The 24,888-nt window shown below is 41.7% G+C and overlaps 1 protein-coding gene across 24 annotated transcripts in view; it reads right to left on the bottom strand.

The window, feature by feature from the left end:
• Positions 1 to 24,888, bottom strand: part of CAMK2G (calcium/calmodulin dependent protein kinase II gamma) — a 173,611-nt gene that overhangs the window by 55,570 nt on the left and 93,153 nt on the right. For all 24 annotated transcript variants that reach the window (XM_072130635.1, XM_072130642.1, XM_072130637.1 and 21 more), the window contains exons 4-5: positions 12,961 to 13,015; positions 11,699 to 11,764 (exon numbers count right to left, since the gene is read on the bottom strand). In XM_072130635.1, coding sequence (XP_071986736.1) covers positions 11,699 to 11,764; positions 12,961 to 13,015 — 121 coding nt within the window. The remainder of the gene's footprint in view (positions 1 to 11,698; positions 11,765 to 12,960; positions 13,016 to 24,888) is intronic.

Below are 24,888 nucleotides of genomic sequence, written 5' to 3' on the forward strand. Positions count from 1 at the left end.
GTACCCTTTTGTACTATACAAATTTCCGCAATCCTTTTGAATGTAACCTTTATCAGAGGCAGACAGACTACTAATCTCTCTGGCTTTAAGGTTTGAGTTGGACTCCTCTGCTCCTGCACATCTGCAAACTTCATCTCTGCATTGCCTTTGGGAACATAAAGGGTTTGTGTGAAGGCACTACGGCAGAGTTCTTGAAAATGTGTTGCTTGGCAACTGGAGAAACAGCCTTTTAGAAGAAGATCAGATACGTTCTACTCGTCTCATTTTCCTCTGCTGCATATTTAAAATATTCCTATAAATCTTTGCCGAGGTTAAGACAAAGAAATGCACAAGCGGGTTGTTAACATGATGAAGTTACTGATGCGCTTTAGAGATGAAGAAGTGTTCTATGGAATCCCCAGGTTTCCACATATGTAGCCAGCTGGGATTTTCAGTTGCATGGTTACATCTAGATGGCTGAAGGGAATCTGTCAGCAGTTCTGACCATTGGACTTTTTTTGTTTTCTTATTTGAAAATCTATGTAACCACCTTTGCATGTATTAAAAATGCAATAATATTCCAAGCTTGTAGCTGGACTCCAAGTACCGATGTGGGATCTCTTCACTTCACACACAACCCCTGCTGCAGCTTCTGTTTCAAAATGACATAAGTTACTCGGGGGAAGGGGCTGGGCTTTGTTCAGCCCTTCATGTACAGCAACAATCCTAGAATATAATGATTTTTTTTCATGCTGCTACTAACAAACACAAAGGTTTGGTTACACAGATCTCTAGGCACATTACCTAGCACTGCCTACAGCTTCACATGATCAAAACACAATCTAATACATTACTCCTAGGATGCATCCAGTCATGATGCAGACATATTGGGGCACATTTACTAAGGGTCCGAGGACGCATTTTCGTCGGGTTTCCCAACTTTTTACCGTTTTGCCCTGAATTGCCCCGGGTTTTTGCCGCACGCAATTGGATTGTGGAGCAACCGCGCCGGCTTGCATGCAACACAAATCGGGGGGGGACGTCGGACAAACCGCAAAATTTAAAAACCAAATTGTGTCGCAAGATCAGCACTGGGAAGAAGAAGGTGAACTGCGGCGGACCTCAGCAGGGGAAGCGACACATGCAGGATATTGGGCACACGAATCGCGGAAGATCTGAATCCTCGTCAAACGTGACGGGACGGGACGGGTAAGTAAATGTGCCCCGTTGTGTGCATCAGGGAAAAAGTCAATCAGCCTCCGGCCTCATGCACACGACCGTTTGCATCTTGTGGTCCCATTTTCGCATCCATTTTCTGGCTGCAAAAACAGGCAAGGTGTCACTTACATAGTCATAAGCCACTGTAAATTGGCTGCAAAAAATATGTTGGGCTGGAACCAACGTGAACCTGTCTCCTGGACACTTGGGGCCGGAAGAAGCGGAGCACAGCGCGAAACGGCCGTTGCCCTCTTAGGGGTATTCAGCTCCCACTCCCTCCCTTGCACCTATGTCTGTGAGTATTTGTACTTGATGCAATAAAAGAAGAATTTTACCCACATCTACAGTCTGGTGAGTGCCATCCTTATTCCCTATTTTTGCACCTTTGACATATTGGACTTTCTGTTCTCATTCAGAGGATTAGAGCACCACTGAAGATGTTTATCTCCATAAATATGGAACCCATGTACTCCAAAGCCCGATAACTGTACCCTCTGCTCAGTGATTATAAGTAGTGCCATCACCCCTCTTGTATAGTATCTTTAGTCTCCTGGACAGCCCCTGCAGAATGGGCCATTAACGATGGACAATACTGTATGTAGGGCATTTTTTTTTGCACTGCCGTAGACTCCTATGGAGAGTTCGTACCTCAAGAATGACATGCTTCATTCTATTAAGTTGTGGTCTGCGACCTTAACACTATATTATTTAACCAGCAATGTACAGTATAGAACCATCCAGGCTTAACACTACTATTTAAGTAGCAGCCCTCCAATAGCATCAGAATAATGAAGATATGGTTTAACAACCAGACCATAAAGATACCCTCTAAGCCTCTGACGACACGTTCAAGTGAATGGAGAAGTTCCTGTCCTGTCCGCTCTCACAGACAGCTGCCGGCATTTGTAAGTAGCGCAGTTACAATATGTGTCCTGTTAAAGGGTCTGCTATGGGAACTGGACAGTGGTATGCGGCCAAATGGAAGAGGCACATTCCACCGGAGAAAATGACATTCAGATGACATCTTAAGGCCTTTGGGCAGATGTATATGCTCATTTCCAGTGAAACGTGGCAGAAGGCTGCAAACATGGGCAAAAATTGTCTTGCAGAATCTCATGCACAGAATATTTCCTATGTTTTTCCTTTTACATTAGTAAAAGAAAGTACCATCTTCTCTGAATTCCATGGATTTTTTAAATTAAAACATAATAAAAAATTAAAACAAACTTAGAAGGTCTAAACATTATGTATATGTAACCTTAGACTAACAACATGTAACCACCATGACTTTATTTAATGAAAATGCTTTGTGTGAAAAATTAAGTATGCATATCAGGGGTAATGAGGAGTATTGTCAATGCTAAAATATAGCGAACGGATTGCCAGCCTGCACATCACGTCTCCTAGTCCACCACTAGGACAGGAGAGGAGCAGTTTATTGAAATGAAGCCTGGCTCACAGCGAGCTCCTACCATACCTGCATGCCATCATGTGTTATGGCGAGCACTAGCAGTTATACCCAATCCCGCTGAGGAGTCAAGACACAAGGTGTCAGGGAATGTGGCGTTTACAAGGGGGCATGCTACAGGGACAGTTCTGGACTGCCCTCGTAAAGGAGTTGTCATAGGGTTAAGAAAGTTCCCGGGCCCCCCTTATACTCAGCCGGTGAGTTCAATATGTCTGAACCACGGTAGGAGACATCATTTACCCGCGGTGCATACATTTATATCAGACGGCTATGTCCTTTGAGATACTTTAGATTACGCTAGGTAATCTTTATTGTGATTTTTACCAATGATTCTAACACTTTTTGCACTACTGAATTTAGTGCGGTTTTATGTCAATTGTTTAATAAAAGCGATGTTTTAGCATTGACAATACTCCTCAATACCTCCGATATGCTGACTTTTTGAAATTCATAGAGGTGGCTAACGTATACAGCTTTTGGTCTGCTGTGTGTTTTGAAAAATTAAGTATATCCAACTAGGTTTTGCGAAAAATTGTGGCTAACCGGTCACGTTCAGTTAGAAACTCGCACATTCAATATGACAAGATGGGCAAATTTGCTAAAACATCAAGTTGTTTTTCCCATGGACTTTAAATCATTTGGAATTCATCTTAAAACCCCTCCTAAATGGATCGTCCTCACCAATCACCAAAGAGGTATGACAACATATGCCTGATTGTTCAAGACTAGCAAAGTGACAAATCTGCTACTTTTACGGAGGTGGTCACACTTGCCGATAATTGAAGAATCCATACATGATCTATTTTGAAAGTTGATTTAACTAATTTACTCTTCTGCTATTAACATCAGCAGAAAAATGTGTATCAGAGCAGTGGCTTAGAGCAGTGGATTTTCATTGTCAAAGATCTGCATGCAGCCATTTCAGGAGTGGTACAGAGTGGTGTAAAGCATGCATCCACTGGACTATGGGGCAGTGGAAAGGTCTTCAGTGGATTGACACATTTTACTTCTCTATCTGGCAGTCGGATATATGAGTCTGAGTTTGCATATGGCAGAAGTTTGGTACAGTTATGCCAATTATAAAGTATGGTGGTTAATAATAATTGCCATAGGCCCCTCAATACTAGTGCACAAACCAAAGCCATAAAGTCATAGTTACGCACGTGTGGTGTGGATTATCACTAAGCCACAAAGAGCTCCGAGACCAACCCCATAGGAAAATTCTGGGATAAACTAGAAAGTAGAACCAGTCATACTGATGGTAAATTCGGTGTGAGATCTCACAAATGCTCTTTTGGAAGTATAGGCGAAAAGTCCTTGTTGAAAGTCTTCCTAGAAGAGTGGAAGGTGGAATTACAGCTGCTGTAGATGTACTGTGTAGGTTTTCCAATTAGAGATGAGCAGAATTGAATGGCTGAATTTAGGAATGGCTGTGATTGGTCAGGTGTGTCTGCCAGGTGTCCACTTTACCAATTACAGCCATGGATAGTTGCTAGGGGCATAAAGCTTCCAGATTGGGTGCTCTGCAAAATCTGTAACATCTGATGGCTACTTTCAGCAGGATAATGCGCCATGTCATAAAGCTGGAATCATCTCAGACTGGTTTCTTGAACATGACAATGAGTTCACTGTACTCAAATGGCCTCCACAGTCACCAGATCTCAATCCAATAGAGCATCTTTGGGATGTGGTGGAACGGGAGATTCGCATCATGGATGTGCAGCCGACAAATCTGCGGCAACTGTGTGATGCCATCATGTCAATATGGACCAAAATCTCTGAGGAATGCTTCCAGCATCTTGTTGATTCTATGCCATAAAAGAATTGAGGCAGTTCTGAAGGCAAAAGGGGGTCCAACCCGTTACTAGCATGGTGTACCTAATAAAGTGGCCGGTGAGTGTAGGTCGTGCTAAGCATGAAACTTGGAATGGTCACTTGGTAAAGAAAATCTATACACCAAGCTTCAAAACCTCAGTGATAAATCTCAATCTCTCTGTTTAAGACCGATGTACATCTGCAACAGATTTTGGCTAGAAAATAAAGTAACCAATGTTTCCCAAGAGAGATTTGTAGCAGGAAGGCTCAGCACGAGGTCCCCAAATACCACCCATATAGTGTAGTGAGAGATGCTAACTTAGCATTCAACATCTTGCCCAAAAATGGACAAAGTCTTCAAGTGTCTCTGTCGCTGGCACACACAGCAACTAAGTTTTGGGAAAGTTCGCTTAGTGGAACTCAATTCTATTATTTTTCTATTTCCCCGTCAGTCAGATTGAGCCTATCAGTGGATACCATATCAATCAAGCTTTGTAGCAGAAACAAGAACCTCTTTGTTCAGAATCACTTTGCCTTTGGGACAGGATCTAACAGGAAATTAAAAAAAGACCTAATCTTTTGTAGCTCACACATTTCACTTTAAAAGGACTACTGCAAACTCTACAGATTTGAAAGAAAGGCATAGTATCCTGTTTTCTCGTTCCTCCCCTGACTTCTAGGCAGTCCTCTCCAAATAGCAGTGTGATCTGTTGTGGGAACGGATTACCTAACCCCTCTAAATGACGATTTAAATTACCCTTCCAGTCCGACAACAATGACAAATTCATTCTCCCATCCTCACAGCACAACTTCCTATTAAGTTGATCTCCATTCCTCAGAAAACCAACCTAAAACCAATGCTTGGGCTGCTACATAAACCAGTGTTCACCCAGTATTTCTATGGTTCACCTTTCTGCTACAATTATTGACGCAACAATCAAATAATCCTGAATGTAAATATTATAAAGACCGAATACAAAATGCTGGGCTATAAGGAGGGAGCATAAAAAAAAATAAGTGCAAGAGCCTCAACCTTACCCCTGTATATAAATACAACCCCATATGAGTCAATAAAGTCAAATACAACCCCCTTCCACCATATAAGGCTCCATTAGTGCCCCTTGTCTGTAGCCCCCTTATTATAATGCCCTCTCAATACATTATAATGTAGCCCCTCCTTATAATGTCCAATTTTCTGTAGCTCCCTTCATGTAGTGCCCCCTTTTCTGTAGCTACCTCCCAATAATTCCCCATTTTCTGGAGTCCCATTCTTATAATGCCCCCTTTTCCGTAGCGCCCTCCTTACAATGTCCCATTGTCTGTAGCCCGATCCTTAAAATGCCATCTTTTGTGTAGCCCCCAACCTAATAATACCCTATTTTCTTTAGCCACTTCCATATAATGCCCCATTTTATGAAATTCCCCCATTATTCCTGCATCAGCCTATTTGTATTCCCCCCTTTTTGCTGTTAAAAAAAATTACATACTCCACTTCCCCCTCCTCTGCAGTAGCCCTCCTCCCTCTTCTTCCACAGCTGTGGGTGGCTCAGAAGCTGGTAGGTATGATGTGATGCCATCATTGTGCCTTCTGACTTCAGAACTGAGCAAAGCTTTGGCTGTGAAGAGGAGAAGATGATTGCTGAATGGTAACAGGGAAATCGAAAGCATCTGATTGTTTTTCCCCATAAAGTTCTTTGACCACAACCCAGCTGTTGGGGACCCGCTTCTCTAGACTACAAGTAGTATACAAGAAATACAAATTTCTCAGTTGGTCTCCTAGTAGTCTTACCACTAACCTCATATCATAGAAAAGAGCAAAGGAAGTTCTATATAAAGCTGGTAAAAACATTATGTCAAAATACATTTGGGAATGGATAAGTGCATAATTTTAATCATTTAAGTAAAAAATGATAATATTTTGAATATTACAATTAAAAGCCTCTTTTTGAATTGAACTTTCTAAGCTTTCCTACTTCCCACAATAATAAGCTGGAAACTGAATTATTCACACAAACAAACCCCAAATAACACGGATTCCCTATTGTTGTAGATTTGTGACACTGAACCATTTATCATTTTCAAACAAAGCTGATTAGACAAAGGAATCTTGGGGAAACCTTTTACTATGACAACTTTTGATTTCCATCTCTGCATTTCAAAAACCATAAAACGATTGCACCATATACATACACATTTTTGGACTTTCAAAAATGTCTACCAATATTCGAGGGATTGTATTGTTGGGGAGGCTTCTAAATACAGGCAGTCCCCTGGTTACATACAAGATATGCTCTGTTGGTTTGTTCTTAAGTTGAATTTGTATGTAAGTCGGAACTGTATACTTTCTCATTGTAACCCCAGCCAATTTTTTTTTTTTATCTCTGTGACAATGGGATTTTAAAAATGTTGGATTGTCATTAAAACCAGTGAACACTAAAGCTTCATTACAGACACCTGTGATAACTGTTACAGCTGTATATTGTAGCCTAAGGATAAAGTACAGTACCAATATCCAGAGGTCCGTTTGTAACTAGGGGTCGTATGTAAGTCAGGTGTTCTTAAGTAGGGGACCGACCGCCTGTACTAAAATGCTAAGGTATTATCACCCACATCAGTAGTGAGAAACAGCAGCCACTGCATAACTCACTTGGCACACAGGTGCCCAAACCATTGCAGACTGCAATAATCCGGGACCAACCTGAAGGACAGTGACCGGATCACAATGGTGTGCTTCAAAATTCTGGGACATTCAGCATTGGGCGTATAGCCTCATGACAGGCTCACTTTAACTAGTAACCAGTTTAGAAAGAGGGTCCCCCCTATCAGCATGACTCAACTCTGAGGGAGCGGTGAGTTGAGTGGTGTAAAAGCTGGTGCCTTTTAACGCCTTCAAGAAAATTTTTTACCGTTTTTCACTCCTCGCCTTCCACAAGCCATACATTTAAGATTGATGAGGTGTGAAGAGTCATATTTGTCTGACTTTATGGGATTTTTTTTTTTTTTAATAGGTAAATTATTAAATTTTACCATAAAAAAGGGAATTCTAGAAAGGACATTTGATACCCCACCTGTGGAGACTAGTGCCCCCTTATAATGCCCCATTTTATTAGTGGAATAAAACCTGTCATGTTCCTTATAGATAGAATAGAGTGAGAAAACTGAACATCTTACTGTAAGTAATCTACCGTATAATTCAACAATAAAACATGTCGGCAATAAACAAGTGTAAAATAACAAACAATAGGAAAAGCCTGTCACATGCAGGTTCTTTCTTGTTTAGACACAAAAATGTATCAAAACCAATGTAAAGTAGCACCACTGTTTAACACAGAAAGCAATATACAAAACAAGCTGGCAGCCAAAGGCACATTTTGTTTTTGTCTCCAGATGGTATTTTATTGGCAAAGTCAATATGTATGCCTGCTTAGAAATATGTCAGCGATTCAGCATATGCCAAAATTAAAAAATAAAAGTTTAACTGCACCCGAATGATTTCCTTCCTATTTTACAGAAGATAGGAGACTGAACTAGTCACAGGCAAATGTGCTGAGGGCCCCCAGAGTCGCGAGTCCGCTGAGGGCCCCCAGAGTCGCGAGTCCGCTGAGGGCCCCCAGAGTCGCGAGTCCGCTGAGGGCCCCCAGAGTCGCGAGTCCGCTGAGGGCCCCCAGAGTCGCGAGTCCGCTGAGGGCCCCCAGAGTCGCGAGTCAGTATTAGCGAAACAGTTCCATAGTGTGCACAAGTTCCATGGAGGTTACATGTCACACATTGCTATATTGTTGACATAGCAACTTTTTAAAAGTGTAGAGAATGATTTTGCATCCAAATTTCGGTATAGAATTAGCAACCTGTAATTACCCACAGTAGTCAAACCCTAAATTAATACTTGCCAGCTGTACTGCCATTCCCAGGATACTGTGTCATAGATTTTCTTGCAACAGCTTAGAAAAAGTTATAAAGTACTTAATTAGGGAAGTCTTTATCTAATGTAGCCCACTGTGAATTCAATGTCATAGATTTTATGGGGCTTCCCATCCTAAACTTCCTAAACATTCTCATTTATTTTGTTGTGTCGACCTGTAAACAGGGACATGAGCTGTAATTAGTGTCTGTCTGGCTTTCAGGGTGGCATAAAAGTAGGCTTCAATATGTATGGTAAGACACCTCTCCTCACCCCCTGCTTGGTGAAAATAAGAATTCAAAACATTAAGAAAAATTATTTCAAAATTGTTTGAATCACCCTTCTTTCTGTGGTAAACAACACATTAAACATCTCCACATTTGAAAACGGCCATTCTATTTACTGTATTTTTCGGACTATAAGGCGCACAAAAAATCCTCTGATTTTCTCAGAGATGCGCCTTATAGTCCAGTGCGCCTTATATATGAACCGTACTTATAGACAACAGCTGCCTTGAACTGTGCACAGGTCTGCCACCTGCTGGTCATTCATCCTTATAATCAGGTGCACCTTATATATGAACCTAGACATTTAGCAGGCATTTATTGATGGTGCGCCTTATAATCCGGTGCGCCTTATAGTCCGAAAAATGCGGCAAATAGAAAAATATTTTATTTCATACAGTGAATGTCATAACAGGATAAAACTTACAAAATGCCAAAATCAAGACTCTCTGCTATTTTACCACCCATAAGAAAAGGAATAAAAAGTGAATTACCAAAATGGTTTAGACAAGAAGTACTGAATACTACTCATAAGTCATAACTTTTTTTACTTTTTTGTGTACAGTGGTGCATGAGGGCTTGTTTTCTGCATGACAAGTCTTACTTCCTACTGTACAATATTATTCTGTGCCGTGTACTAGGAATCGGGGAAAAATTCCACATATGGCCAAAATTAATTTGCACCGTTTTTTTGTGGGCCTCTGTTTTTACAGCTTTTACTGTGACAAATGACAACTCACGTTCATTCATTGGACTGGATCGTTCACAGAGATACCGAATGTGTATAAGCTTTTCCTACATTTTTATACATTAAAAAATGTAAATCTTTTGTACAAAAGAAAACGTCTTAGTTTTGGCATATTGTGATGCCCATACTTCAGTGCGCTAAAATGTTCCCATTTGAGATTTGTCTTTAGTTTTATTTTAAAAAAAACAAACAAACCACAGGACAGAATGTAATTTAAACAGATGTTTGGACGGTTACATTGGTAGCAAAGTATGGCCCTGGTCACACTACCGCTCAAACATCCGTTACTTCTGTTAAAAAAAAGAGTAAAGAACAGAGCGCAACTGTTATATTGAGTATTTATACCATGTATACTCGAGTATAAGCCGACCCGAGTATAAGCCGAGACCCCTAATTTTAACACTAATAAGTGGGAAAACCTATTGACTCGAGGTGGGAAATGCATTGATCACAGCCTCCCAGTATATAGCCAGCACGCCCCCATGTAGTATACAGCCAGAACGCCCCCATGTAGTATACAACCACCCCGCCCCCATGTAGTATACAGCCAGCCAGCCCCCATGTAGTATACAGCCAGCCAGCCCCCATGTAGTATACAGCCAGCCAGCCCCCATGTAGTATACAGCCAGCCAGCTCCCATGTAGTATACAGCCAGCCAGCTCCCATGTAGTATACAGCCAGCCAGCCCCCATGTAGCATACAGCCAGCCAGCCCCCATGTAGCATACAGCCAGCCTGCCCCCATGTAGCATACAGCCAGCCTGCCCCCATGTAGCATACAGCCAGCCTGCCCCCATGTAGCATACAGCCAGCCTGCCCCCATGTAGCATGCAGCCAGCCTGCCCCCATGTAGCATGCAGCCAGCCTGCCCCCATGTAGCATGCAGCCAGCCTGCCCCCATGTAGCATACAGCCAGCCTGCCCCCATGTAGCATACAGCCAGCCTGCCCCCATGTAGCATACAGCCAGCCTGCCCCCATGTAGCATACAGCCAGCCTGCCCCCATGTAGCATACAGCCAGCCTGCCCCCATGTAGCATACAGCCAGCCTGCCCCCATGTAGCATACAGCCAGCCTGCCCCCATGTAGCATACAGCCAGCCAGCCCCCTGTAGTATGCAGCCAGCCTGCCCCCATGTAGTATGCAGCCTGCCCAGCCCCCTGTAGTATGCAGCCAGCCTGCCCCCATGTAGCATACAGCCAGCCTGCCCCCATGTAGCATACAGCCAGCCTGCCCCCATGTAGCATACAGCCAGCCAGCCCCCTGTAGTATGCAGCCAGCCTGCCCCCATGTAGTATACAGCCTGCACAGCCCCCTGTAGTATGCAGCCTGCCCAGCCCCCTGTAGTATGCAGCCAGCCTGCCCCCATGTAGCATACAGCCAGCCTGCCCCCTGTAGTATACAGCCAGCCAGCCCCCTGTAGTATGCAGCCAGCCTGTCCCCATGTAGTATACAGCCTGCCCAGCCCCCTGTAGTATGCAGCCTGCCCAGCCCCCTGTAGTATGCAGCCAGCCAGCCCCCATGTAGTATACAGCCAGCCAGCCCCCTGTAGTATGCAGCCAGCCTGCCCCCATGTAGTATACAGCCTGCCCAGCCCCCTGTAGTATGCAGCCAGCCTGCCCCATGTAGCATACAGCCAGCCTGCCCCCTGTAGTATACAGCCAGCCTGCCCCCTGTAGTATACAGCCAGCCAGCCCCCTGTAGTATGCAGCCAGCCTACCCCCTGTAGTATACAAAAGGTAGATATCAAAATGAATAATAACAGACACCAATGCAAATCTATTGGAATCAGCGGAAAAAAAAACAGATCAGTTACTCATTCTTCTTTAAACAGCAACTCCATAAAAAAAAAAAAAATCTGCGACTCTTGAACGGCAGGAAGTAAATAAACAAAACTGCAAAAGCGGTAGCACAGGTTGCAGCATTGAAGCTGGGTTATATTTGTGTATGGATTTATACCCGTTTATTATGTAAACAGACTCCGAAAGAATATGTTCCACTTTGGGAATCCCTAAACAAAGTAACCTAATGCCCAATTTGCTGCGATGTATCATCTATACCTTTACGTATCGGAGCAGCCTGCGCGCACCTAGACTTTCCGCTGCCTCCCATTCCTTAAAGGATTGTTTATGTCACTGCTTCACACACCCACGTAGTAACAATGAGGAGAGAGTGGTGATTTTCCAAAGGCATGTCTCTAAGGCCAGAGGTTTTCCCTTGAAAGGTAGGAACAATGGAAACGATTGAGAGATTGTTCCCATGCCTTCAGAATGTGACGGATTTATCCTCACCTGGCATCTGCTTCACTGTAATATTCTCTCGCTACAATGTCTTCAAACAGCTCTCCGCCTGTGACCCTGAGAGATAAAGAAAAGAAAAAGCCTGTTAAGAAATGGAGGGGAAAAAACAATAAATATAATCAAACATCTAACAGTAAAGCTAAAAGCCTAAGGGAAGCTTGTGGCAGAGCGTTGCCTCTCTACGGGAGCCATGAAGGGTCAACTGCACACTGGCTGATAACAGGGTGACTCAAAATAGGCATTAACTACCCAGGAGGGACCTGAAACATTCCCCAGCAGACAAACCTAATGTATCCCATCAGATATATGAAACAAGGCATTAACAAGGCTCCTGCTGAAAATGTGACCTTTTTCCTCTCAATAGAAATATAAGGATTGTGGCCAATGATTGGAGTTCATGTGACCAATTTGTTATGCAAAATCCATCCTAAACCTTAAGCCCCCTCAGTTAGGATATAACGAGTCCTCAGGAACTCCCTCTTATACGAAATCTCACCTGTTCACTTATGGAAAAAAAATTCCTCCAAAGTCATGAGAAAATGGGCAGGAAGAGTCATATTGTGCTAAAGATGAGTCAGGCTCAGAGGTAGGAAGCGGATCATTCATTTAGAGACATATATGTTAGGTTCTATAGCACCTAGAAACATGGATTTGGTGTTGTATAAAAGAAGAGCATCTCATCTTGGTTCCGTGAGCTACAGATATGGGCATATGTGCGGGTAAAGTCCTAGTTGGCAAGCTGCAGATCCAATTCCATACTATGTCTGAAATGAGGCCACCCCTCCAGATTCGCAGTTTGACTCGTCTCTGGCAAAAGCAGATTCTTCTCTGCGCATTTTAACAAAGTTTTTTCAGATTTTTCACATAAAAGAGGGAATTCTAGAAAGGACACTTGATACCCTAACAGAAGGTGTTGATATTGTAACGAGGTAAATGTAGAAGACACATTCCCTTTAAATAGGGGAAGTCATTCAGTGTCTGGTTCAGAAAACTAGATGAGTATGAGGATAGATACATCAATGCAAATGCAGTACAGTAAGTAAACCATGCAAATAATTGACTTTTCCTAGGTTTATAAAATTAGTGTTCACATTGTAGAAGACATAACAAATCTCTACGTGCAAAGTGTCCAGAAAAGTAATAATAGGGGTAGTAAGATATGCAGTGACACTGCAGATGTCACTTGTCCCACAAGTCATATCGATGGAGATTATTAAGGAGACAGGAGAGGCTTCCTCTAGGTTAATACTTACAGGTCGAAAACAAGATAGTGAAAACCCTCTTCTGAAATACTGTCATGGAGACGCACTGCGGAGAAAAAGAAAAGCTCAATGAGATCCTTCAGCGGCTGAACACTGCATGTACAATTCATGGCATACAAACTGCAGGACATCTGAATTTATGCAACATTCACATTATCAGATGTCTGCTATGGTATAAAGCTGCCAAAATAATACGATATTCATAAACTTAAAGAAGCAGAATTCTTAACAATGTTATATTTATGATGATCCCTACTCTTCACTCTCCTCTGTCTGGTCGCAAGACAACTGGTAGGAGCCTCACTACTAACACATCTAAGGCTCATGTTTTACATCTCATATGTAGCTTCCATTGTAAGGAAATGTAGAGAGGATTCCCCATTTACAGGTTACAAAGGAGGGCTGCAACACATCCCCAGCATCCATCCTGTGCTCCCTGCTGTGTATAGTTTCCACTGAGGAGATACTGATGAATGAAGACTTGGCATCCAAGAAATAATGTAGTATATGGGATGTTTGAGCATTAAAGGATATGTATTAGTTTACATTCAAAGGGGCACATTTACAAAGGGTCCGCATTTCCATCGGGTTTCCCGACTATTTCTCCGCATTTAACAGGGGTTTTTGCCGCACGTGATCGGATTTTGGTGCAATCGCGCTGACTTTCATGCAACACATATCGGGGGGCCTTGGCCGCCGGACAACCCGAATGATTCTGACTAAGCGCCGGATTTAAAATTAAAATTTTGTCGCAAGACATTCACTCACATACACCGGGAAGAAGAAGGTAAACTCTGCCGGACCTGAGCGAGGAAGCGACACATGCAGGATATCGGGGGCACGATCTTAGTGAATCTTCATCTTCGTCGGACAACACACCTCGGGGATCGCGACAGGAGCGGGTAAGTAAATGTGCCCCAAAATGTTGAAAGCTGGAAATGTATCTGACAAAGGCCTTATCCACACAACTATGTACTTTCCTATACCGTTCCCGGGCGAGCTCAGGGCTTTGGTAAAGGAGGGAGGGGGACTGAGCGCTCCTCACCCCTCTATTGAAAGATAAATGTTCACACTGTAAATCTACTTCAATATAAGAAATTTTGTGGCACAGTCGTCTGCCTCGGTCACGGTGCGACACAGTGAGCGTAACGCACCATGACCATGTACCAAAAACTTGATTGTGGCTGTGATCTGGTTGCAATTTTTGGCTGTCTTAATAAGGCTTATGGCCTCACATACCTGACGGTTTCTTTTACCAGCAAAAATAGCCACCGTGAAACCCCTTTAATTATAACACCAAAATAAAAGAGCATACTACACAGCTGCCGTTACTCTACCAACACTGCAAATCAGTGAAGAACAACTCGAGAAAGGAGGGGTATAACACTTAAGTTTTCCCTAGGTCTTCCCCTAGTAAAAAGTGTTGGTGGCACCTACAGAACTGAAAAGCAATTACTTCTTATAAGATGCGGAGTTGTGAGACTATTACTTGTAACAACTCCCCAGTGATAAGAGTATTACAGCTTTCTAGCACTTAGTAGCTATTTAGCATGACATGCATTATTGATGGGTGTCCCCCAAAAGGTGTAATCAACAACTAGAGCCGCTAATAACTTGTTAAAAAGAGATAATTACCTCGCGGAGAAGGCAGTGCATAGTTGATCTTAGACTTGGTTTATTGCTAGACTAACAGCTTGGCATTAAATTTACAAGAGGCATGGATTGCATCAAGTACTTGCCACATAAACTACTAATATTTGTATCATGACAGCACGGTGGCTCAGTGGTCAGCACTACAGCCTTGTAGCGCAGGTCAAAATCTACAAATATTTTGTATGTTCTCTCAATGTTTGCGTGGGTTTCCTCCAGGTCTTCCGGTTTTCTCCCACATTCCAAAACATACTGGTAGGTTGATTAGATTGTGAGCCCCATGGGGACAGGGACCAATTTGGCAAGCTCTGTGCAGCGCTGCGTAATCTGTGTGCGCATCATGACGATATATGACAGATGAAGGTGTTGAGATTTGTCAATGTGCAAAAAGTGAAGCTGTGACATGTCTATTGTTAATCATGTAGAAAGGGGGCACCGGTTCCACACCAGCGAGAGCTCGTCTAAGGATTAGAGGGATATCGGCCCAGGTGGGCAGGGTTAGAAGTCAAGGAAGAGGAGGGAACTTGACCGTATGGTTGAGCTCCCCCCTTCCTTTACTTTATCTTAGGGGAGAGAGGCATTGTATAGCTTGTTGGAGTAATGGCAGAAGCAATGGAAGATACAAAAGCAGCAATGGAACACTTGTACACAACAAGTTACCGTTTCTGGGGGATATTCTTGGAGAGAGACTCCTTTAACACTAATAAGTGAAACCAATCACTTGAGATACTTTAATTTAAAAAATGTATCAACAATTTAATAACCTTTGTCGATAATTTTAATAATCTTCCAACTAATTTAACTAGCAATCTTTTTTAGCATTATGTAAATAATACCCCCATGTATACTATTCCGCTATTCCTTTCTATTTGTAAATTAAATGAATCCTTCTCTTGAGCCGAGTCTTCTGATCCTATTGTGCCCTAAGAGAAATTACAAGTCTTTCTGTGCTCTCTGAGGTCACAATCTTAAGCAGAACTTCCCATATAAGGGGGGGGGGGGGGGGGGAAACTACATTAATTGTTCCACACCATTTCTCCAAGATCCTTACATAGATTTACATAATCTATAGATAATTTAGAAGAATATGGATTACTCCACAAAAACGTGAAAAACAGAAACCAAAATGTAGAATGCATAAAATGACACTTTATTAGATCAACACACCAAAAGAGAAGAAAAGGGGTGGAAATAGGGCCCTAACACCACCCCCTTAAGCCAAATTAGACAAACCCATTAGAAAATAATAAAAAAAAAAAAAACCTTATATACTCGAGTATAAGGTCCTCTTCTGTCTGAGACAGTCTGAGGCAGAAGAGGACCTATGGGGGACGTCGGAAAGATGCGTACAGTGTTATTTTTTTTCCTACTACAGGGGCTGGGCAGGCTGTATGCTACAGGGGCTGGCAAACTATATACTGGGAGGCTGTAACCAATGCATTTCCCACCCTCGGCTTATACTCGAGTGAATATGTTTTCCCAGTTTTTTGTGTTGAAATTAGGGGTCTCGGCTTATACTCGGGTCGGCTTATACTCGAGTATATACGGTAGTATAAAATGAGGTATAAAATAGTAGAAAAACTTTATTGAATATTGGTAATAATAACAGTTGTTAAAAGGTAGGCAAACAAGTAGGGTAACAAACAGACAAGGAAATCTTACAAGGGACCGGGTGTAACCATAATGAAACAGAGGGTCCGTGGTTTGTATGCATGATTACACTGTTTCCTCCTGCTCAATTTATTTAATGCTGACCGTTTTTGGTCTCATTTATTAAGCACTTTAGCTGTAAACAGGAGCATTTCCTACATGTTTTCATTATGGTTACACCGCTCCCTTGAAAGATTTCCTTGTCTGTTTGTTACCCTACTTGTTTGCCTACCTTTTAACAACTGTTATTATTACCAATATTCAATAAAGTTTCTACTATTTTATACCTCATTTTATGACTTTATTAGATCAATTAAAATAAATCCATAGGAAAGGTCCACCAATGGTCAAAATGGCTAAATATACATTCCAAATAAATCACAATTAGGCTACATTCACACGGCCGTTAAGGGACGTGTATACGGCCTCCCATTGGTCGTCAATGGCCGCACGGGGCCACACATGCGGCACCATACATGTCCTATCTTTCCCCGTAATGCGGTGCTGTGTGTCGTGTATCTCTATGGAGAGGGTAAGGAGCGAGCAGTGCTCACCCCCTCCTCCTTCCCGTGCATCGGCGGGCACACGTTCGTCTGAATGAAGCCTAAGCCTGTATAGAGATATAGACGGTCTAGTCCTCAGAACTACTCAAGGTATTTGCTTACAAACAAGTACTGCACATTACCCAGAGGAATAACAGAGGGCAGGGGGTACATACACCAGTATATACAGACCAAAGGTGGACACCACCCCACACATGTTTGGTCTTGTATCCTGATCCCCCACCAATTCCCTAGTTTGCTTGCTTTCCACCATAATTTGCAAATACATTATTTAAATATCAGACAAAGTAATTTACTGGATTTGCTTTCTCATTTTGGCTCGAATAGTTGAGGTCTATGTATAATGTCCATTACAGACCTCTCTTCTTTTTAAGAGAATTTGCACAATTAGTGACTAAATACTTTGTTTCCCCGCTGTATGTATCACAGAGCTCGGCTTCTCTTGCTCCATCTTACCCTGACAGATATAACCTGACAGAATCACTTTAAATTCAAATTAACTTTATCAATTTCCGTATCCATTAATATACATAATAGGAAATATCCCGGTCCCACTATTCAGAAGAACTAGATTAGATTTGAGTGCCGTTACATAACGTTGAAGTAAAATTTTTAGAGATTCAAGCTGATCTGATGAAAATGCAAAAAAAGTGTCAAGAGTTCATTTCAAATTCCAAAAAAAAAAATAAATGAGTTTGTCATGTGAAATACTGGACTTGACCCACATGAAGCGAATAAATGCCATGATTGAAAATAGAGACTGCTTTATAATCATCGATTCAATCTGCTTGGGGCCGGTGAAAACGGGACCTCTGTTGCCTTAACAACAGTCAATACTTTTTGAGCTAATTGCTGTAGTTGTAAAAACAAGCTTCTCTCCACTCGCTAGAACGCCGTCATTCTACAGTGAAATCCAGTCCAGCTCTTCGGCTGCCATGAGCTTGGGTTATTTAAATTGCCTCACCCAATATAATTTCTCGTTGGCCATGACCAAGGATACACAAGGAGATGATAATCAACCAGCAATGATAGTATCCTACTGCCCCCAAAGAGGTTGACCACATGGAAACATTGGGGATGTTTGGACAGACCCTTGGTTTTTTGGTGATTTGGAAGTTGTTTCCCATTATCCGTGTGGAAGCTGGAATTCTATCATATTACCAGACCTCTAGATCTTTTTATAAACTAAGTCCAGAATACAGGCTGCGTTGCCTACACCTACATATCTCCAATCGGTTTACATTTCTGACAGCCATCTCCGAAGTCAGCTCTCGTAACACACTACCCTTCAGCTATAAAGAGAAATGCAGGAATAGAATAATCCTAGCATCTTTTCATGTGTACTTCATTATAGGTAATAATAACAGATCTCAGATAAGAAAAAATATATATTATACAGGTATTAAGGCGATAAGTTCTCAGAACAGTTAACTACTACACATTACAGGCGGTCCCCTACTTAAGAACACCTGACTTACAGACGACCCCTAGTCACAAACGGACCTCTGGATGTTGGTAATTTGCTGTACTTTAGCCTTGGGCTACAATTAACAGTTATAACAGTTATCGAATGTGTCTGCAATTAAGATTTATTGTTAATTGCCAAAGAGACCAAAAAAAATTTTGGTTGGGGTTACAATTATAAAGTATACAGTTCCGACTTGCATACAAATTCAGCTTAAGAACAAAGCTACAGAACCTATCTTGTACACAACCCTGGGGCTGCCTGCATTAGGAAACAAGCAAGTTACTTGACTTTTGAAACTATTTTGTTTTATTTCAGAAATTAAACAAAGCAGGGGATAATACTAAACCTCATCAAGTAAAGCAGCTTTTCGGTGGTTTTATTTGCTTCTTTCTCCTGTATTAAGCAATGTATATGAAAGCCTTCTGAGGTACCTCCACTTTAGACAGATAAGGAGGCTAATGATTAACTCTATATATCTAGAAAATATTTCCCTTGAGGATTCCGCTCTCTGAGAATGTAGAGTGTTAAATCATTAGACACTTAATCAGGTTCAGCCGACGGCCTGAGCCATAGGAATCAGAGCAGGTCCTATATTCCTTCCTGTGTTTGGCTTTCCTTGTATTTCTATGGTCATCAGTACAGATTACACACGGTCCTCAAACAACAGAGCACAGTCGGCCCTCCAGACTGTGTAAGAACTGGGATAGACCTGCTGCTAAATACAGCTTAGTATCTTAAAATTCTAAATAACGGTATTGTTATTTAAAATGTTGGAAAAGTAGTAAAAATTAGAGGCAGTAAGTGACTCTACATTACTTTAAAGAAAATCAGGATTATGGATTATAAACCAAGGACACTTACTGCACTATGATGGTGTCTGTCCCCTCTTTTAGGATCCACTCTTCTTTTAGCTTTTTATGCCTTTGTTTTATGTAAGGCTTTCAAAATTATGCAAATGAGCCTGAAAAAATCCCATAGAAGTTAAGGGAAAAGTAAATTCTTTCTTAAAAAAATCAAGGGCATAAGAAGTTAAAAGAACAGATCCCGATAAAGGGGGCATTCACCAACATGTAAGTGTACTTGGTTTATAATCCATGATCCTGATGGTAAATGTCCTTTAAACACTATTATATTTTTATATGACAGTGCACACATTCTCTCAAAAGAAGGTTAACAAGATCTGAAACAAATACATATAGAAACAATATAATAGACATCCTATGTAATTCCCTTCTTAGATTTTAGGAATTATGTAGTTGCTGTATATTCTGTACAGTACATGAACATGTCGTAGCTTTGTTCCAACAACAACCCCTGATATTATTACCCAACATCAGAGATTTAAAGGGCTTGTGGTTGGAAATATTCTCTATTCTTTGCTCATCCATCTGTTGAGTCAGGGATTTACACATCTTTCTGGATGAAGGAGAACTGCTGGGTGATATACATCCAAACCACAAGGACTGGAGATTACAGCTCTGACGTAGAGATTAATTGATTTACTCCAGTATCCAGCCCTGCTCTAATTAGGAGAGGATAGAGGCTTATCTTGCTTTACAGCGGAAGACTCAAAAAGCCATTAAACAATAAATAACAGCCACATAAAAAGGACAAATATTCGAGAAAAGAAACGGCATTCGAGGATGAAATGTATAGAAAGAGAACAGAGCAGAATCTTGGCTCCTATTTTAGTTGCTCACAAGATTTTCTAACAACTCGATAATCTTGGCCGGCTTTACTGTGCATGTCACAAGATCACTTAGCTTGTCTCATCCACTTGGGCACCACCCAGAAAAACATGGTCAGAGCACGGTCTATTCTGGATCTCAGAAGCAAAAATCAGAAGAAAACAGCTTTATTAATCTAGAACCATAATGTATAATTTTATATTTGATGAGCAATGCACATAAGTAGAAAGCATTCAACACCCAGCGCTCCCAAAGATGAGAAGTTCTCGACTGTTTTGGTTAAATTAAAGCGTAGCTGTCCTTTCAGATAATGTTTTATGTTTAGTGAGGGGATGGGAGGAGATGCTGAACAGGTTTCTAATATACTTCATGAACAAATTCTGCTTACTTTACAAAAAAAAAAAAAATAATAACTCCCTGTAATAGTGATCTGTATCACAACTTGTACAGTGTGCGTCTATGGACACCGCATGGGCTCACGTCTATCTCCCAGTGTTTGATTAAACAGCTCTGAGAAGGGAGGATTTACCGCTTTACTTTCAGCTTGATCTCGGATGATACTGCTAATAGTATACTACAGCCACGGAGAGAGCAGAAAGGGTGAACACTCACTGCTCATAGCGGTGTTAAAAAAAAAAAAAAAAAGGTATAACAATGTAATTAAGGGGCACACTGCAGCCTTTACAAACTAAGCAAAATTTCTTAATGAAGTAAATTAGAAAAATGTTCTTTACCCCATGACAAGTTACCATGGAACCCTATTAACTAACTGGCACAAATTAGCTACAAATGGTTTTCCTTACATCCCCATTAATCAACTTTATTTTATATCACCTGGCATGAGAGGGGACATGTCCTGCTGGACCAGCCCTCCCATTTCCCATGCCTCTTCTCAGCATGTCATGTGACCAGGGTCCTGTTACATTTTCACAGTGTACCCCATGTATGTATCTGATCACATGAAATCATGGTGTCATCACGCCATGATACTGCTAAGTGATCAGCTACATACATGTAGTAGAGGTTGCAAACGTAACTAGGTATGGGACCTTAGATGACATCACCCTGGTCACATGACATGCTGAGAAGAGGCATGTGAAACGGGAGGGCCGACGGAGCAGGATACGTCCTCTCTGATGCCAGGTGATCTAAAATAAAGTTGATTTATGGGGATGTAAGGAAAACAAATTGTAGCTAATTTGTGCCAGTTAGTTAATAGGGTTCCATGGTAACTTGTCACTAGCTGTATTTGTAAAAATGTGATAAAAGGTTCCGATTCAAGATGAAACCCATTTATGTGTTGAATATTCCCTGCAATCTGTTAGAATAATTTCCTGCCCAAAATATATGTTTGGCTTATTTATATTAGTGGTTGGTTAAAGACCTGGTTCTACAGTATAAAACCATGGTAGTCTCTGATTTTGACAGATCTAAAAACCTCTAAAAACCTCCAAAAATGCCAAGGTGGAGCAGTCCAACCTTGCATCTGCTGGGACCAGTCATTCTCAGTCCAGCTGTTCACCGGATCCAGTGGAATATTTCAACAGCTGCTCAAGGAACCACTGAGACCTATATTTTAATTAAGAATGGGAAATTAATTTAATTATGTAAAAATACCCAATACCTTCAAATCTTGACTTTTTCTTGCCAACAAAGTGGTCCTGGGGACAGCCGGTTAGAAAAGATGGTGGCCGTTTATCAACAGCACATCGTACAATGAAGCTGGCCTAGCTTTTTACTACAGTGCATAGATCCAGGAAGTAGGCAACAGACAATTGGGGCTAAAATCACACGAGCAACGTCTTTTGTAGCAATGTGTAGCCAACACAAGATGTGGAAGTATACAGAAAGCACTGTACATGTCGTCTGGTTCCATTCTTATACACACTCTTGAAGACTTTTTATCAGAGTTTTAATATTTTTATTAAGTGTGAAAAAAAACTGTGTTGCAATTAAGGGAACGTAAAACTAATTTCCTGTCCTGAATGGCTAAGAACCAATACCTGAACCTACCAAATTTAGCATAAAATACAGACATTAATATTAAAGGAATTCTGTTTAGTCTACCCACCTATGTGAAAACTCAGCCAAGCCTATTTTAGCCGGAGGTTTCTTAGGGTGCGCGTTCACACGTTACATTATGGAGAGCTCACAAGAGAGATATTCATAGAAACAACAAAAGAAATTAAGGGGGAATCCTCCAGCAATAGGATTCTTCAGGTAAAACTTCAGACTTTTATGGGAGCATAATAAAACTGCAATATGAACTAAAAACGATTACTTTTCAAGCCAACAAAAGCTCCAAATCAAAAGTTATTACAGCGCTGGAACCGGTACCTAAGGGGACACTAAAGATTTGGGACACTAAACCACCGATGCATAAGGATATATGGGTGGATTAGTGTCCCAAATTACCCTGACAGGTATTTTTTAAAGGCATTCTGGAGACGCCCAACAGAGAACCTGTGGTTCATTTGAATGTGAACATAGGATGACATTTTGAACACTTAAAACCTTGGGAAGAATTAGATTCTCTTAATGGAGTCATACACCTGCAATGGAGGCCGGCAAAGGCAATATCCACAGGGAATTTGGTTTCTTCTTAAAGGAGTTTTCCCGCGAACTAAAGTTCGTGGATAGGTCCTAACAGATCGCAAGAAAGAGGGGTCCTATAGAGCCGGCCGCGCATGACCATACTGCTCCATTAATCTCTATGTTCTCTCTTTCTCCATTAGTCTCTAGCGCTGACAGGGATGGGTGAGCGCGGTGCTCAGCAATTTACGTCAGCTCCATACAGATTAATGGAGCAGAACGGTCATTCTCCGTCTGCTCCAATAGTCTGACTGAGACCACCTCTGATCTGCAAGTTAGGCCCTATCCAGCGGAAAGGGCATAACTTTTGTTCGTGGGAAAACCCCTTTAAAACCACATCCTTCACCACTCAACTTTACAGTCTTTTCCATTTGGAAGACACTTACTGGTATGTCTATTGTCCCCTGTCAGGTGACAAGGCTTCCTGAAAGTCGGGCATTGATGTCTTATTAAAAGGTAGCACTGGAGGCATAGTTGATAGGGACTTTTACTATAGGAAACAGGTGACTACATCAGACTACATCCCATTTATATGCATGCGTGTACAAGTCCTCATGCATACAAATATGGCAGTGAATTAGCTGCACAAAACAGCCCCACTGCCTTCTATTGGGCGCCTTCACAGCAGAGCGTGACACCACTGCCGCATGCCGACTGCCTGCACCGCAAAAATGGGGCAGGTCCTATTCTTTCCCTGCATTTACTCCCTGTGGCCCCGGCGGGGTAAGTGGAGCTCACGTTTCCGCAGTAACTTTACATAATATTGTAGCGTTGCTTTTCTATTTGTGATCATTTGCCAACTGAGCAGTGATGGATCATGGCATCAGGGATAATGAATTACCAAATAATTGTTACTTGAAGCGTGTGCACAGTAATTACAGGTCAATGGCGCCATAATTATATGATAACGCAAAAGACGCTGAAAGTCTTCAGATGTGTCTGAAATCATATCATTGCAAAGACGCCCTCACAAACTTTAGCTTCTGGGGATATATTTTTCATGTGATTCAAAGCATGCAAATTGTATTACTAGAAGATAGAAAATTATATATCCATTGGTAAAAGCTAGGTACTTGGAGAAAACCTTTATCATATCAATCGAACAGATCTACTGGCTGTCCATTGGGTCAAGTATATCCGCCTCTATACAGAAAGGAAATGGAAAGGATGGAATGGGGAAGGCATGTAAGGGAGCACAATTCTATATAACATAACCATCAATCTTATTTTAATGTAAATGGCCATCTAGGTCCTTTTGAAGCTCTCTGCTGCCTCTGCTCTGACCAGCGCCTGAGCTTGGCCATTCCACAGATTTACAGTTCTCACAGCAAAGACGCCTTGTGTCCTCTGGAGATTAAACTTTGATTACTCCAGGATAGAGAAAGTTTCGAAAAGTTGGAAAACCCTGTTAACGGTAGAATGATTAAAAAAAAACATCATATATCCGCTTACCGGATACGTGTGGATCCAACACAGAAGAGGTTTGAACAGAAGAGGTTTGAAGAAGTCATGGGGCACAAGTTGGCACCACTTCCTCTAAATGGGTTGTTAGTAACATTAGTTGCATTGTGTTTGCAGCTCAATCACAGAGAATATTTTATTTTATTACTACATTTAAAGGGATTGTTGAGGGAATTTAAATTACCAAGGTCTACGGTGACCTAGAATAGAGACCGGCTCGATGTTCAGACCTTGAAAAACGCACACAATCTTTTACCCAAATAAGAAAGGCTTCAAGGCTATCACCAATGTACCAATTTATATTAATAGCCGACTTTATACCCTAGGTCAGTGATGGCAAACCTTTTAGACACCGAGTGCCCAAACTACATCCAAAGCCCACATATTTTTCGCAAAGTGCCAATGTGACAATTTAAACAGTAACTTATTACTCCCTGCTCTTTCACATGTTTAAATTGTATAGGCAGATGAGGACACCAATACAGTAGAAAGAAGGAGAAGAAGTTTTGGTTATCATTGTAGCTTCCTTCTAGGGTCCTGGGATGCCTGGGACGGCAAGAGGCCTTGAGTCCTGTCTGGGGAACTTTTGGGTGGGTTCATGGTGCAGGTGCCCATAGAGAGGGTTCTGAGTGCCAACTCTGGCACCCGTGCCATAGGTTCGCCACCACTGCCCTAGGTAGTGCTACAGAAGGCAATCCTACGATTCACATTAATAATAATAGTAATAATAGAAAAGATAAAAAGGTCATCGATATCAAAATTATCAAATCACCAAATAAATGTACAAAAATGTAAACCCCAGATTATAACGGAACGGCGAAATATAAAGCCCATGACATTCATGTAA

Source organism: Engystomops pustulosus, chromosome 11, assembly GCF_040894005.1.
Source record: "Engystomops pustulosus chromosome 11, aEngPut4.maternal, whole genome shotgun sequence".
Taxonomy (NCBI): Eukaryota; Metazoa; Chordata; class Amphibia; order Anura; family Leptodactylidae; genus Engystomops; species Engystomops pustulosus.